The sequence below is a fragment of the Chrysemys picta genome, chromosome 7, assembly GCF_011386835.1.
Source record: "Chrysemys picta bellii isolate R12L10 chromosome 7, ASM1138683v2, whole genome shotgun sequence".
In the NCBI taxonomy this organism is placed as follows: Eukaryota; Metazoa; Chordata; order Testudines; family Emydidae; genus Chrysemys; species Chrysemys picta.
In genome coordinates this window covers 36392379-36410299 of record NC_088797.1, presented here as the reverse complement: position 1 = coordinate 36410299, position 17921 = coordinate 36392379, and the positions used below count along the sequence as shown (strand labels likewise).

The window sequence follows — 17921 nt, the reverse complement described above, 5'->3', positions numbered from 1 at the left end:
ACAATGAGATAAAAATAATCTATGTCACAGTCTTGCTCCAGTGTCATTCAGATTATATTTATTTAATTATTTAGATTTATTAAAAAATGAAAGTGGGTGCTTATCCAAAACCTTAGTTGCCTCTGATAAGAACAAAATATATTGCAAGGTGCATCTGTTTGCCTGGACTACTCTGGAATGTAGGTTTTGGTGTGGGTCAGGTTTGTTTGGTGGGGAGGGGAATTTGGTTTTTTTTTTTTATGTTTTGTAAGGGGGTTAGGCTGTTGAATAGAAATTGCTCTTGTTTTGAACTGGTGTCTACATAATAAATAAATAGCATCTTACCCCATGACAGCCACCAAAACTCAACCCCTTAATAAAAAACACACATGCACCAGAATTAAGATTACCTGTGCCTTTGGGGAATTAAACTGTAAAGTTCTAGTAAGTCTCTGCTCAGCATTTTTGAGCTGCAATTTTTCAAAGGTTTATAACTTGGTCAAATTTTAGTGGATTTTCACAGGGAGGGCAAAAGGCCCATCCCTGACACAAAGGCTACCCCCCTGACACATTTCAAGTCAGTGCTCCAAAGCATGGGGGGCACTAGAGCTTTTCAAAGGAAAGACGGCCAGAATTTTGTAACATGGGCAAAATGACATTTGTAATTAGTGTCATTCCTAGAAGCAGCTGACTTGTTTTGGCTGGCATTAAATATACAGAGATATAGATTTAGAAAATTCTTCAGCCTGAGGCAAACATCTGCCATGGAAAATTTAATCCCAAATGGTTAATTTGGCAAAGTTATAAACAACTGAAAACAGAATCTTACAATGAGAAGTGTCAGGCAATCTTAATAGGTGGTGCTACATACAGCATAAGATAATGAGAGCATGATCTGTTCTTGTCTCAGCACTTACTGTGAGCTTGTTCAGGCATTTTCTCAGAAAATCACTTCACTTCAACATTTTTAAAAATATGGAAGGTGAATTGTAAAGCAGAAAACTCCTAAATTGCTTTATCTCACACACTGCCCCCAACCTACAATGTACAAAAAATGTACAAAAACAGCCTCAGATATAAAAAACTGGGGGGGGGGGTTGTTGTTTTTACAACTGAAAATCTAAGCTCAGTGTTCTCTGGAGGCAGGAGAGCTGCAGCTCAGGTTACACAATTGTGTGGTGTTATTGGTAAGGCTCTGTGGAATTCATGTTTTTTTTTTTTTTTTTTTTAAGGAAAATCATGGAAGCGTCAAGGGTAGGTGTTGGAACTTCACAGGATCTGCACAGCTCCTGAGTCCACTCCCTGAACTGCTGTGGTTTTTCCTGCAGCGGGGAGGTGAAAGCTGGTATCCCAGCTTCCACCTCCCTGCTGAGGTTGCGGCTGCTCATGGGGTTTTAGTGAGCCGGTTGCATATCTCAGCGCGGGGTGGATAGGGGGTGAGCCAGTCCCATCTTAGGGAGTAGGAGGTGACTGCAGGCAGGAGCAGGTGGGGGTGTCTCACCACGTGGGGTCTGGCCACCACTGCTGCCTCCTGACTGGCCAGCCAGCAGGGAGAGTGGGGTGGCACTGACAATATACAGCAATTAGGAGCCCCAGGCTGGCCCACCCCCAGCTTCTCCAGGCAGGCCCAGGCAAGACACCCCAGGAGCTGAGACTGCAATCTGCTGTTTGGAACACGAGCAGGTGTGTGAGGGGCCCCTGCCCTGGCAGGGGGATAAGGGTGAGACTAAGATCCAGCCCCCTACTGGGCTGGGCCCCCTTCACCCTCCTGACCCTCTGCTGAGCAGGGCCCCCTTTCAGACCTGCTCATGCTCCAAGCAGTGGATCCCACGCTCAGTTCCTGAGATGTCTCCCCTGGACCTGCAAGGGTCTGCTGTGGGGTGGGCTGGGGCAGGTTTCCTAATCGCCATGCATTGTCAACGCTGCCCCTCTCGCCACTGGCAGGCCAGACAGGAAGCAGTAGTGTCGGCCTGGGCCAGATGGCTAGTATCATGTGGTGAGATGCCACCCCTTGCTCATTGCAAGCAGTCACATTAGCTCAATAAATCCATTTTTTCAACAGTGTGTGTGAGAGGACCGAAGTGGGCATTTGTGCTTCTGCCTCTCTGCTGTCAGAAAAATCAGTGTTGGGCTTATTTCTTATTTCAGTCTGTGAAATTGTGATTTACTCATGGCCTTAGTTATGGTACAGGTCTTCCAAGGTCCTCAAGCAAAGTCTGCGAAGTGTCAAAATCAATAAGTTGCCCCATCCTTCCCCCATCACAGTGGAGCGGCTGAATTGGTCAGATTGGTAGGGGATAGACAGTCCCTGGGGTCCTGTTGAGCAGTTGAGGATGGGAGGCTTCTACATTGTTTCCTTTACGCCAGCCAGCAGGGAAGTCATCCACTGTCCCCCTTTCCTTTCATCCTTATAGGCAGGAGGAGAGCATGCATGGAAGTAGCTGGGTTATTTAGGGCTGTGTCTCCCTGAGTAAGTGTGTGATTGGCCAGTATGAGGTGTGGGGGGGGTGTCTTGGGAGCTGATTGGTCCCTGCATCAGTCCCCTCTGAAGATAAAGGGCCCCGTCTGAGACCAGGCGGCTGTTTGGCTCCCACAGAGTTGCACCCACCCATATTACTCTTACTGTGGATAGTTCCCTGGGTGGATCTCCGGATATGCTATGGGCTTAGCCAGAGTGCCTTTTTTAGGGGTTGAGAAGGGAATTTACCTCTGGACAAATAGGCCCATGTTAGGTTGTGTTTTATACCTTCCACACAGCAGCCCGGAGGCCTGGTTGGTTATTTAGGATTGCTAAAAGGAACAAACAAACCAATATATTTCCCAAAACCTTTGTTTCAATTTATGTCTGGCATTCAGTGCAGATAGAATAAGTGGGTGACTAACCCATGGGGTGAACCTGAGCATGGGACACAGGAGGGAGTGGCACTAAGTCTGATTGATTTGGAACAAGTCTAGTGGCCTTGTGCAGACTGAGTCAATCTCAAGGGCCCCCCAGCAACTGGTCTTAATCTATCTCCACTGTCACAGACAGCGCAAGCTGCATTAGTGGAAGAAGCTGCACGGAAGGGAATCAGGCTAGGGAGAGAGTAGGCAGTATCTGCATAGCCAGCTTGCTGTTTAGCACCCATAGGAGCCCATTGGTGCAAACTGCCTGGAAAACGCTCTGCATCAGCATACGTCTGGGAAAACCACATTTTGTATGGTCCTGGCCTGCCACAATTCACCTAGCAAGGTTGGGGTTGTAGATACTTGGTGTCACTGCAACCTTCCCACCTGCTGGACTTCCTAGCAGCATCCTGTGTTTCTGTGGCACCAGCTAGCACAACCAAAGGATGAATTGATTCTACTCTAAGAACCACTGTGACAGTAGCACAGGAGGAGAATAAAGTGTATATTGCAGTCTGATTTGGCAGCCCTTAGTCACAATGAAGTTAATCCTTTATAGGGTAAGAACAAATTAATGGTTAACTCTGAGACAGCAATAGATACTGTCATCACTGCCCTGTGGATCAGAGAGAAGAAGCCAGGTGGGGAAGAGGAACGGAAGCCTATGGAACACAGATGGTCAGCAGGCAGTGAGCTGAACTGTATTACCAACTGGTATTTTTCAGCTTTCCTGTAGGTGACAGAGCTAAGTCATCCATCCCCTGCTGATACCTTAAAACACCACAGGCCACCAATCACGATGATGTAAGCTGCAATTAAACCAATGTTAATACAAGAATTGGTGTAATCACGGTAACTAAATGTGTGGGTGCTAATTGCTGGTCATTGACGTACTTCAGATGATGAGAGCAGCCTATTAACCTCAGAAATGCAGAGTGTGTATTACTTTCATGTTCTGTGATCAGCACATGTCTTTGTTAAAATAATTTCCTGTGGAATAAAAATGAAGATGAAATGAGCAGTTCCTTCCTCTGAGCAATAAGAAAGATTTTGCTGGGATATTTGGAAAACCTGTGAGTTTTTATTTATTTATTTAATAATGTTCAGATTGATCATAGTGTGGAGAGGGGGAATTTCCCTGTCCAGTGAATTTCCATTCCCCTGGATGGACACTGCAAAAGCCTCCCTATCTCATCAAAATATTTCCAAAGGGCAAATATTTTGACTTTGGATTGTATGAGAGTGCACCAAATCCAAGTCTTCATGAGACTCATCACTGTAGTATTTGAGTCCTTTACAAACATTAACACATTTATCCTCACAGCGCCCCTATGAGGTTTCATTTTACTGATGAGGAACAGAGGCACAGAGATCATAGCCCAGATCCTGGTGTGTGGTCTGAACAGTTTGCTCCGTAGTGTGGGTTAATTCTGGAGCTAAAGCAGTATAGAGGGATGTAGTAGCTACTACACCAGTGCCTCTCCCTATTACCATGGCTTCTGTATGCCTTTCTGATCCCTAGTTTCCCTAACAGCCTCTTGGGTGTATTTCATGTAACTTGTAGCCATCACTCAAGAATGATCGTGTCTACTCCAGCCAAATACTGCAAGAAGAATGCCAAAACCTCATGGTCAGTAGTATCAAAGTCCACTTATAAAAAGGCTGCCGAGTACTATTCAAGAATGTAATTCTGAAATATTCTTAAGCAGTTCCACTTTTTTCACCACAGTGGGCGTGGTCCTCAGGTTCTTTAATAAGAACTGAAACTCTGTAGTATTCTCATACAAAAGCAGGCCCATGAAAGGAACTCTATACAAGATATCGCACATCCTAGAAAGTTTGCTGCATCCATGTTAGCATAGTTGACTCTCTCAATCATATTTTTGCCACCTCTATAGTTTAATGGGCTAACTTCTGAAGCTATGATTGGTGCATTTACTTAGCAGAGCTGGTTGTAGGGAGCCACTGGCTACATAATTGTTTTGAGGTTCAATTCAAAGTGTTGATATTAATCTATAATGCCTCATATGAAGTAAGTTCTAGTTACCTGAGAGCGGACCTCTCTCCAAGCTGTGCCACAACAGCTCAGAGCAGCAGAGATATTCAAGCTAACAATGCCTAGATTAAAATGTCTGTGGGCTGCTGATAGGGAAATTCAACTGGAATGCTTTTGACTCTGGAATTAATTTCCTTTACTGGTCTGAAACACTCAAGAGTGGTGACTTTTAGCACATGGTGTGAACCCCATCTGTTTACACAGGCTTTTGCCAAATGGAATGTGATATATTGCTGTAAAATCATGGGCTAGTTTCTTTATTTATGTTGACTGCTCAACTAAATGTTGATATTGTTTCTGCATAAATTACTGTACATCTCCCTGAGATATTCTGAAGGGTGCATTTTTATAAATCTAAAAATAAGTTCATAACAAAATTTTTCAATAAATGGTTAATGGATTTTAAAATATTTCATGTGTGTACTTTGTGTGGTTGTGTTCGTTTTCATCAGCACTTCATATTCTTTCCTGAACCACTTATTTTTCTTATTTCAGTTGCAAATGTTATCTGAGATGCTGGTAGTAGAAAATTCATACACCTCAGTGTTCTTTTTGTATTGGGTTTTGAGCTATTAAATCAGTAAAGTAATTGCTATGTATAATTCTGCCTTATACTTTACAACATATAGCCTTAATATGTTACATCTACATTTCAGATAGGATTCTTACATTGGTTTGAAATGTATGAGCCATATCCTCCCCAACATAAGCCTGAGTGTCCTCAGACCCTTGACAGTAATCTTTTAAGGGATATAGTATCCCTTCTAGAGAACGTTGTACTGCATAGAAATGTGTTATGTGTACCTAGACATCTTTCCAGTGGTTCATGTTAATCTTTTCTCAGAAAACATTTGGGCTAAACATATGAATGAATCTCTCTTTCCCCACAGTTTGATACAATTGGGGTTCTACTAAACCACTTCTTGGTGGTGCTGGAAGTGCACTGTAAAAGTTCATTTCCTTTTCTTTTTTCAAAGATTTGATCAAAGGGTATGATGTATGTTACTTCCTTCTGAATACGAAATGCAGCTGAAGCTATATGGAAAAAGGGAATTCTGGAATATAGAATTTAATCCTTATCTTTTAGATTAAGAAACAGTAGTCCTTTTTGAATATTTTACCAAAATTTTACCACATTTTCAATACCTGCTGTATACCAGTCACCTAAGTTTTAATATATAGCATTGGAAGTAATAGGAAGCTATTTTACATAGGAGACAAAAGTTGTATTTTATTTAATTCATCAGCTTTTTCCTATTCTGTATGCATAATAAAGGAATTACATAGCTCACCATTAGCAAAGGCACTATGAGGTAAGAGGAGCAAATTTCAGTTCAACTGAGTTTATCTGACTGTGTATTATTGTTTGCATCTTCTATGTCTTAAAAGTAAAAAAAAGTACACTCTGTACATGATGTCGTTCATTCTGAGGAATACCAAAGTGCTTTATAGACTGCAGTATTGCACTGTGACTGATAGTGACTTTCCCTTAGAAACATATATACATTTCTAAATAGGTTTGACTATGTATATCTATATGAAGACAGATAAATCAGAGGTTACACATATGTGTGTGTACATATTTTGTCTTATTAAACTCATTCCATTTCCCTCCTTTGCATACCACCGCCCCATTAACTAGCTAGTCATGCTTGTAAAGTGACTTGCAAATTAACACTTGATTTGAAAACTTGTGCTCATTTGGAAAGAATTTCATTCTACTAGAAGCAATTTTAGCTGTCTCGCTTTCAACAGAGATTTACAGTGTAAAGCAGTAAATCAAATCTTATGACTCTGTCTTCATCAGATGGTCTCCTCAGGGCCTTTAGCAGAGACTTAATCTTAGGGAATCTAAACTGGCTATAGTTCTATTTTAGATAAACCATAGCTGAGATTTGTATATTCTAAATTTTGTTGAAATAGTGCAGTTTTCAAAAGAAGAATGAGGTCTAACCTGAAGCCATAAAATGGTAGGTAGCGCTATCAAGCTGTATTGTTTTAAAAATAGAGAATTTCAGGCTAGATGAATGTCAACAAGGGAGGCAGATTTAGGCTACTTGTAAGTAAAGATGAGACTATGAGAAGAGTAATGATGTCTTTGATAAGCATCCAAACTATGCATATCCAGCAGCTTTGTGCAATACTAAGGTATGAAATCTACAGCAGCTTCTGAGCTATATAAAACAGATCTTTTTCTGCCCTGCTGGATTATAGAAATCAATAATTTTACATTATCTATACACCATAGAAATAGGTTTCTGATCTCAATCATGTCACCACATAATAGATAAAAGCTTTCAGGATCAAAGAGATTAAAGTAGCATGGTTTTCCAAGATGATGCTCACTAAAAGCTTAATTAAAGCTTCTTTGGAAATTCATGTAATGATGTGCTATGAAAAAGCTTTACAGAAAAAATATCCTATTGTAATCTAAAAACCCATTGCTTTCTTCATATTGCCTTAAAAGCTATTTTATCCCTTATATTACTTATAGCATATTTATTTACTTCACAGATGTTTCATATGTTTTATACATAGTTCTCCCTATGAAAAATCTGATACCAGAATCTAGATTTATGATAACTTTACAATAAATTCCCTTTGATAGAGCACAAGGACACACAACTCCTGAGCCTGTGAACGTTTCTTACACCTCATAATTAAAAAGAAAAAAATTGGGCCATTCTCAAGTATTCCACACTCAGATCTGAAGAGCACCTTCCTCTGTGTCCATAGGAAAGGGAATGAAGCTTTGCAGCTAACTAGTCCCCCTTCCTATATAAAGGAGATCTGCACCTGTTTCAGGGGCATGATAAAGTCTATTGAAATCACTCCAATTCCAGTTTTTGTACTGCAATCTGGTAGTGTTTGTAACAGATATGACAATTTCCTGCAATATCCTGGACAAACCTTATTGAATTATGTTTAAGTATCTTAGGAGTTCATGTATTAAAAAGGGAAATGTTTGTTTTATTGTGGAATTGTATGCAACTTCTTTAAGGGGAAGACATGGCTAATGTAAACCACAGGAAATGCTATGAACTCTTTAATAACACTTTTAAAATGTTATGTTAGGACTCTTTTAAACAATGGGCCAGACAAGAATGAACTTTTGGTTGAGTGGATTTGAATACAAATTTCCACTTTTGGACCCAACCTTTTGAAGCCACGCCCTGAGGAGAAACCCACTGTCTATGATGGGGGGTTCTCAAACTTTATTGCTCTGGGTGGGGGGGCCGAAGCCCCACTGCCCTGAGTGGGGGGCCTGTAACCTGAGCCCCACCACACAGGGCTGAAGCCGTCAAGCTCTGGCTTTGGCCCTGCCAGCCCTGGTGACCCCATTAAAATGGGGTCTCAACCCAATGCGGGGTCCTGACCCACAGTTTGAGAACCACTGGTCTATGAATTACCTAGTCCCAGATCAAAGACCTAGGCTTTATAAAAGAGGAACTCAACTTCTTGTTCTGAGCAAAAGGTGTTGTGAACTTGTAACCAAGAAAAACACCTACATGTGGTTTGAAGGACTATTCACAAGCCAGAGCTCTTGTTAGCGTTACAGTGATCTCTCTGGTAAGCTAATTAGCATTCTTGTAGGTTCTTCTATCGTTTATATGTTTTCTCTGTAACGTATTTACCTGTAGAATAAATATGCTTGCCCAGAAAGGGCTGTGTTGTAACTTAACTCTGTTATACTGTTTATAGCCACTGAGGAGAAGGCAGTCTGACTTGCTGGGGAATTTAGTGTTGGCAGGGAATCGTACAGCCTGGAATTACCTCGGTCAGGAGGAAGAGAGATGAGTGTCTCTGCCTAAGAGGGGTTACTGCTGGGTAGGTAGAAGCCTCACAGTAGACGCCCTTGCTGGACCATGGAGGGGATGTACAGGTGCAGTTACTCTGAACTGTGACAGTGTTATCTAGTGTTTAGAGAATGAAATTGGAAACCGTGACTCCAAGGTTCTGTTCCTGGATCTGCCACAGACTTGCTTGCTGTGTGACTTCGATAACACACTTGGCTGCTTTCTGACTTGGTTCTTTCATGTAAAATGAGTGTTTCAGTGCTTACCTAGTATACCTCCCAGCTCTGCTATGGAGTTTTGATGGATGAATATAAGGTGCTGTATCCAGTAAGTGGTGATTAATCCAAGGGTCATTTCTGACAGTGGATTCCTAATGCAGGCATGTTACTTGGCGGCTGACAGGTAAACCATTTACTCTAATTCTAGAAGGCCTAACCACCAAGAACAGTTTCATATTTTCATACTGTCACTCAACTGAAGGTTGGGCTGATGGGAGGCCATGGTATGAATGGGGGAGGGGGGAATAAACTTAGAAAGAAAAGGTGAGAAAAAAATCTAAAGAAATCAGGGCAGATGCAGGAAGTTTTGTGTGTTGTGTATACAATTGGGAGACATTCAAAGTAACACAATTTAGACAAATTCCAGCTGGAAAAGAGATAATGGGTGAAAACAATTACACAATTGCAACAATTCTTAATTTGGCACTGCTATGAGATTGCCCAGTTGCTCCAAAATACAAAAATGTGTGGGCTGTTGGGAAGATGACACAGAAGAATAGTTTTTAGCAGGGATTAGTGCTTATGAGATACATCATTCCAAATGTCAGACGGCTATGGAATTTGCCATAACAGATCAAACCACTGTCTCAGACAGTCACGTGAATATTTCAAATGAAGTTGAAACCCCTCTTAATGCACCTAACTGAAAACCCAGAGATCCACACTTTAAAGCTATGAGAGTTTGAGAGACTGATGAAGATGTCTCATAGAGCTCATTTTGCTTTCAAAAGCATGTCATCTCCTAAGAAAGATTTTGGTCTTCCAACACTATTGTTATTAAATCAAAGTAGTACTGATATTATTATATCCTATTATAATATGGAAGTTGGATGGATAGAGTGAATGGATTTGATATTGGCAGAGCCATCCTTATATTTTTGGGAGGTCATAACTCATGCTCTCTCTTACAATGCATACTTTTAGTCATTTTCTCTATCTGCAGGAGCAAGAAGATTGTTTTTGATGGTTGTGATGGGGTGGTACTCACCCACTGCAGCATCTCCTACTGGATGTCCCAGGAATCAGCTTTGCTAGCCAGTGTGCCCTCTTCTGGTGGCATCTTGCAACCAGCACTTTTGCTCCAGGGACCCACATCGCTCCCAGGACCGCAGTGTCCTCTTCATGACACAGCCCTACGCCTGTACTGCACTCTGTACTCCCCCATTTCAGGGAATGTCACAGTCCCTTAGTCCAGCCACTTCCTCAGTGGCAAGTGGTGGTACCCAGACCCATCCACTATTCTGGGTCCTGGCCCAGTGACCCTGTAGATGGCCACTGCTTGCAGTACCCCCTCCAACTCCTCAGTAGATTTCCCTGGGCCATTTCCCCACAGCCCCAGAATTCTCTTTGCCCTTGCCTCAGGGCTTCAGCCTACAAATCCCTGCAGCCCATCAGGAGCTGTCTTTAGTTCCTAGGGTCTCTGCCTGCAGCACTGCTCTGTTCAGGGTGCTTGCTGCCTTAAGCCTGCAAGGCAGCTAGTCTACCTCCCTCCTCAAGCTCTAGGGAATAACTGAAGCTGCTCAGCCCTGCGTCTGCAGCCCTTCTTATATGGGCCAGCCCAGCCCTGATTGGCTGTTCCTCGTAGCCTCTCTCTGATTGGCGACCTCCTGCGCAGTCTCCCAAGGGATCTATTAACCCCTTAGAGCCCAATTTGGGGCAGGCATCCCATCACAATGGTATTTCAGATCATGCAAGTGAATCTGTGCAAATAGACCCCGGTGCTTATACAAAGCCTCCTTGAAGTCAATAGATGAAGTCAAGACATATAATCTGAAATGACTTTGATGGGGTTCCATGCAAACACAGGAGTATGCCTACACTGGCAATGTTGGGGTCATAAGTGAGCAAAATAATTCCTCTCTGGAAGTGAAATGTTCCTTCTAATGTGTCTTTTGTGATCTACAGTATGAAATGAGTGATTTCCTAGATGACTGACTTGAAAGCATGTTTAACTGACCAAACCTTGAGAATAGACAGGCTGATGCTTATTGATGATAACCATGATATATGCCTGTGCCTTCAAGTACATTGTAATTAATGAAGTCCTTTACCATGTTTTACTAGTGTGATCCAAAACTATTCAACTTGCACTGTGTCTCAAGAGAAGCAGAACTGAATGGATGGTAGAGACATCAGTTTGACAAATTACATCAGAATACTGTGCAAGTTGGGTTGCAATCCATCTATTTGCTTGTTTTTAGCATGTATCTGGCACCCTCCTTCCTGAAGGATCCCAAAGTGCTTTACAGACAGTAGTGCTGTTATTCATGATGTTTCTATTTCTAAGTATATACAATTCTCCTAGGAGACAGGAGACCTAGATTATGTTCCCAGCTCTGCCTCTGAATTGCTTATTAGCTTAATTTATTTGTAGCTCACTTTCCTTATTGGTAAACTGGAGATTATACTTACCTTCCTTTGTAGTTTCCCAATTCTCTTGTCTTGAAAATTCTATTTAGAGAGGAATATTGACGCATGGAGGAAATCCAAAAGTCCATTGTCTGTGATCCTTGCATAGTCCATTTCCTATGGATATATTTTTGGGCTACCTAAACAGTAAGTTATTCCCTTCATACATGAAAAGAACCCATTACAATTTAGGCCCCAATCCTGCAAACACTTACATATGTCATTATTATACTACCATAAGTAGTCCCCAGGGATTACTCATGGTAGTAAAGTTAACATGTGCATAAGTGTTTGAGGCTTTAGATTGTAAGCTCTTTAGAGCAGGGACCATATTTTGTACAGTGTGTGGTTGTACAGTGCCTAGCACAATGGGGCCTGATCCACAACTGGGACTCCTAGGCATTACTGCAATACAAATAATACATAATTACAAAATTCCTGAAGTATAAATACATATTGAAATGTAGAGAATTGTTAACTTCATTGCAAAACTTCTTAACCGAGGAGTTTGTTAAACAGTGTATGTCTTTTTCATGAGACTACCTCTCATACCCTCGCTGAAGCTAAAAAGAACCAACTTCCAGCAAGTATGAGCAGGTATGAAATTGCATCTTCATGGAGGGTTCTGTTCTTAGAGTGGTTTAAAAGAGCTGCTGCTTCACCTCCCCCGGGTCCGTATGTAATGTTAGAATTGCCACTGTTATAGCCACAAGCGATAGACCAAAAGAAGAGGGAACTGTTGCCAGGACCTCTCTATGCTATCAGATCTGCTGGTGGATAATGCTAGGGATTAAAAAAAAAAAAAAAAAAAGCTATGCAGACCACTGTGGAATGGAGCAGAGCAGAAGGAAAAATTAAAATAAAACCAATGAATTTCATAGCTAAGCAGAATTTGTGGGAGATATTCCTTCACCAGGTAACGTTTTGGAAAAAGTTGGGAACTAAGTAAAACTTTCAGCTTTGAGAAGTGTGGAAGGTGTCTGTGTAAAGATGTAGTTCAGATGAGCATGATTAATGGCAAACAGTATATTGGGAAAAAACATACAGAATTCACTAAATAAAGAAATAAGCCTGAGTGTAAATTTGTTAATTTAATTTTGAAAGCTAATTTATATGAAAATAGAACAGTTAAAAATTAATTACATATGTAGCCAATAAAACACGCAAATCCTAATTAGCACTAAACATTAAAGTCATTAATAAGAAATAAAAGGGAGATATGAATGAACTAATGTTCTGAGGCATGTGCATAAGAGGTCAACATGAAAAGAAATAATAATTAAAAAATAATGTTAACCGGATAAAATGTTTTCATAGGATAATGGTTTCCTGGTGCTAAATAAATACCAAGGTGAAATCCAGGCATCTGACAAAACTAAACATCAAGTTACAGCCAAGATATTTTAAAGTGGGAGACATTCTCCAGCACTCTCATGGAAGCACATTATTTCTCTTCCACTGAGAAAATGATAAATCTGTACATTAGTCATTTGGTTTGATGGATATTGTTGCCATATAGTTGGACTGTTGTTCATGGCTGTATTATTGATTAGCTGTGTTTGTACCGAACAAATTAGTTATGTGCATGTTAGAATTTGTTGAGGTTACTAAATTAATTTATTTTTTTCTCTCATGTATCAAGTAGCTCTGAAATTAGGAAAGGCTTGAGTTTCCAAGGGGCCTCAATCTAACAATTAAATGTGCACCTCATGCATGCATGCAAATTAATAATGTTGGTCTGGGGGCAAGAGCAGGCAATTGGTCATCAGGCTCATGAGGTGAAATCCTGGATCCACTGAATTAAATGGGAGTTTTGCCATTGATTTCAATGGGATCAGGATTTCCCCTTCGTTTCTATCCCTGGATCTGCTACTGCCATGTTGTGTGATCTTTGGCAAGTCATTAACTTTATCTGCCTAACAAATTTATAAATTGTGAAGCACTTTGAGATCCTCAGATGAAAAGTGCTATAAAGCTGTCATTGAAAATCTGGGAAGGATAAAGCCTTTATTTAACATAAAAAAGGAACAGTAGGTAATTGACATACTTACAAAAACCCTAATATGGTTTTACTTCTCATCACATTAAATAAAATTACTTTTATTCTGTGATCTTTTATAGTTTCCTTAATCCAGTTCACAGTGTAACCTTTCATCTTCAATTGATCTTTCATAATTCTTGTGTGCCACTAAAAGTCCAGTATAGATTCTCAAGTGTAAGAGAGCCTTTAAAAAAAAACCTAACCAAACATATTCATTGAACTCCCAATGTGTGACAGCCTCAATACTGTCTATGGCTTGTAATTTTATACTGACAGTGAACAAAAGCACTACTGCTCTCTGCTGGCTGAATTGTAGCTGCTTGCATTCATATGCAGGGCTGCTTCTCCTTTGACTACCTGGCTCACGATGGATAAGGACCAATATAGCCCCTCTTTTCCTTTTAATTTAAGTAATAAACCATGAATCACAGAACACCCAAGTGGAAGTCATTCACAAAATACTTAATCTTTATTAAAAATAATAAAGCTAGAGTCTCTCTCATCCCATTTGTACACATTGTTTGTGATAACTAACTTGTTTGCTACTGGAATGACTCACTGCAAAGCATATCTAACAATAGAGGCCTGAGATCTACCCCTATTGTTGAGAGTGCAGCCAGAGATGTACTACACTACCATGATTCATTTACAAATATATAGCATTTGTTATGCTGCACTCATCTATTGGCATATCAGATCAAGTCCCCTGCCTCTGGCAATCGCCAGTAATGTGCAATAGCCTGTACTGGTGGGAGCTAACTCTGGAGTTCAATTTGTAGTTGCTCCTCTGCACCTCTTGTTCTAAAGCACTTCAAATCCATATATGTTGTATAGCAATTATTTGACCTACCAGTGAAATGGCAGCTTTCTAACATCTCAAGCAACCCACACAACTTAGCACAGAAAAAAGAAGGGGGAATTTAGGTAGCAGAGTGTAATAATCTATCTTTCAATTTGGCCAAGAATTGTAATATCCACAAATAGGGAGGACCTCTGTGTTACATCTCATGTGAAAGACAGCACAGTGCCTTCTAACCTCATGCAGGGCCACTGATTCTGTAGTAACTCAGGGTGACATCCACTGAATTGTCAACAGGAAGCATTTAAAGTATGGCTTGGAAAGTCACCCATCCAAGTACAGAGCAAATCCAGCCTTAGTGTGTAGAGTGACAGGCACGGGCAGCATAACTTCTGCTGGCAGCCTGAGTGGGGCTGTCAGCTCTGTGCGACCCTTTCCAGCTGTACCTATTTGCAGGCCCCTTTCAGCTTTTTTTTACACTCAGCCCTTGCTCTGTGACAGGGCCATAAAAGGTGGACTACAAGCCATCAGGAACAGTATCCTTGATAATGTCACGGCAAACCTGGTGGCTGAACATTGCAACTTTGTCCTCACCCACAACTATTTCACATTTGGGGGACAATATATACCTTCAAGTCAGTGGTACTGCTATGGGTACCCGCATGGCCCCCACAGTATGCCAACATTTTTATGGTTGACTTAGAACAACGCTTCCTTAACTCTCGTCCCCTAATGCCCCTACCCTACTTGTGCTACATTGATAACATCTTCATCATCTGGACCCATGGAAGAAGCCCTTGAGGAATTCCACCATGATTTCAACAATTTCCATCCCACCATCAACCTCAGCCTAGACCAATCCACACAAGTGGTCCATTTCCTTGACACTATAGTGCTAATAAGAGATGGTCACATAAACACCACCCTATACCGGAAACCTACTGCTATACTTACCTACATGCCTCCAGCTTCCATCCATTCCATTCCATCCACACGATCCATTGTCTACAGCCAAGCTCTAAGATACAACCGCATTTGCTCCAATCCCTCAGACAGAGACAAACACCTACAAGATCTCTATCAAGCATTCTTAAAACTACAATACCCACCTACTGAAGTGAAAAAACAGATTGACAGAGCCAGAAGAGTACCCAGAAGTCACCTACTACAAGACAGGCCCAACAAAGAAAATAACAGAACACCACTAGCCATTACCTTCAGCCCCCAACTAAAACCTCTCCAGCGCATCATCAAAGAACTACAACCTATCCTGAAAGATGATCCCTCACTCTCACAGATCTTGGGAGACAGACCTGTCCTCGCTTACAGAGCCCCCCCAACCTGAAGCAAATACTCACCAGCAACCACAGAACAAAAACACTAACCCAGGAACCTATCCTTGCAACAAAACCCCATGCCAACTCTGTCCACATATCTATTCATAGGCCCTAATCACATCAGCCACACCATCAGGGGCTCATTCACCTGCACATCTACCAATGTGATATATGCCATCATGTGCCAGCAATGCCCCTCTGCCATGTACATTGACCAAACCGGACAGTCTCTAAGCAAAAGAATAAATGGACACAAATCTGACATCAGGAATCATAACATTCAAAAACCAGTAGGAGAACACTTCAACCTCTCTGGCCATTCAGTAACAGATTTAAAGGTGGCAATTTTGCAACAGAAAAGCTTCAAAAACAGACTTCAACGAGAAACTGCTGAACTTGAAATGATATGCAAACTAGATACTATCAATTTAGGCTTAAATAGAGACTGGGAATGGCTGAGCCATTACACACATTGAATCTATTTCCCCCATGTTAAGTAGCCTCACAGCTTCTTGTCAAACTGTCTTAAATGGGCTATCTTGATTATCACTACAAACGTTTTTTTTCCCTCCTGCTGACATCAGTTCATCTTAATTAATTAATTAGCCTCTTAGAGTTGGTTGGGCAACTCCCACCTTTTCATGTTCTCTGTATGTATATACATGTCCTCACTATATGTTCCATTCTATGCATCAGATGAAGTGGGGTGTAGCCCACGAAAGCTTATGCTCAAATAAATTTGTTAATCTCTAAGGTGCCACAAATACTCCTGTATCAGAGAGGTAACTGTGTTAGTCTGGATCTGTAAAAGGCAACAGAGTCTCCTGTGGCACCTTTAAGACTAACAGATGTATTGGAGCATAAGCTTTCGTGGGTGAATACCCACTTCGTCAGATGCATGCCTATGCACCCACAAAAGCTTATGCTCCAATACATCTGTTAGTCTTAAAGGTGCCACAGGAGACTCTGTTGCCTTTTACAAATACTCCTGTTCTTCTTGGGGCAAGAGACTCTTCCACCTCACTTCTCCCTCTCCCCCCAGCCCAGCCCCCCTTTCCTAGCTCCTGCCCCCCAGGCCAGGGCCCCTCCCCGCATCCTTGCCTAGCCAGGGCCGCCCGCTCCGTCCTGGCCGGGCCTCTCGCGTCTCCTCCTCCCGCCCGCGGTGTGGGGCGGCTCCGCGCGGCTCGGCCCCGCCCCTCCCGCGGCGGAGCGCTGGCTGGCAGAAGGCGGCCGGGGGGATGTGAGTAGCTGACGCGATCCAGGCTGGCCCGGGCCTTGTTAGCCAGGCGGGGCCACGCCCGGCCCCTCCCGGCGCGGCGGGGGCCTCGCTCCCTGAGTCGGGACAGTGGTTGTGGCGCCGCCGGGAGGGAGGGAGCAGACCCCGGGCCGGAGGAGGGGGCTGCAGCGCTCCAGGCCTGGCTGCACGGCCCAGGCCCCGTCAGGGCCCCCATGGTCGCTGTCACCGCCCCGTAGGCAGGTGGGGTTGACTCAGAGCCAGTCCTGGCTGGCAGGCACCGGCCTGTATCGCCCCGGGGGGCGGAGCCTGCCGGGGACCGTCCTTGCAGGTGACGGCAGCGGGATTTGAACGAGCACAGGAGACGCCAAGCGCCGGCCTCCTGCCCAACCCTCCCCCCCTTACCTGTCCCGCCCCAGGGAGACCCTCCCTTGCTGCTCCGCTCCTAGCTTCCTCTGCACCAGCCTTTCACCCTTTGATCACGTCAAGCATCTTGTTTCTGCAGTACCCGTCGCTCCAGAGTCTCTGTGTTTCCCCTCCCAAGTCAGTTTCCTCCACTTGTCCAACATCAGCTTTTTTTCTCTGACCTGCTTCACGGTAGCTCCACTGTTTTGTACCTCAGTCTCCAGCACAGCTCTGGGTGGAACAGCCTTTTTGCGTTGCTCTGCTTCATCCATTGGTTATCTATTATTCTAGCTCATCTGACCATCCATCTTTCCTCGCATCTCAGCTGTTATTCTTGGCATTATTTTAATAGATGTAGTCAAGGTGAAATGTGATCAGTTTTAAAAATGAGTTAAAAGTAGTTTCAGGTACTAAACCTGCTCCTGAAAATTATGTAATAAATTTTTGGTGATTTTCAAGACCATTTGTAATACTTTGTAATACTGGAAATAAACATGCAAACTTAAGGACCCACCCACTTCCTAAAGCTTTAAGTAATTTATGGAGAACCCAAGCGTACCCTTACCAATTTTTGTGGTTTTACAGCAGGATGGACTGATTGCAATCACCATTTTTAATAATGATTTGAAATCAACAAACAGGAAACTTTATTTAAATAATTGATTTTAATCCGTTTTTCCATTTGTACATCTTATTTTCC

At 42.4% G+C, this 17921-nt stretch overlaps 1 protein-coding gene across 3 annotated transcripts in view; it reads left to right on the top strand.

The window, feature by feature from the left end:
- The first annotated feature begins 16668 nt into the window (after positions 1-16668).
- HDAC11 (histone deacetylase 11) overlaps positions 16669-17921 on the top strand; it is a 74038-nt gene continuing 72785 nt past the window's right edge. Inside the window, exon 1 of one of the 3 annotated variants that reach the window (XM_005307173.5) lies at positions 16669-16822. In XM_005307173.5, the coding sequence (XP_005307230.2) occupies positions 16821-16822 (2 nt within the window). In that variant the 5' untranslated portion in view covers positions 16669-16820. Of the gene's footprint in view, positions 16823-16926; positions 17148-17921 lie in introns of those variants that run through there. The other 2 variants (XM_065551192.1, XM_065551191.1) reach the window with 2 other exon arrangements.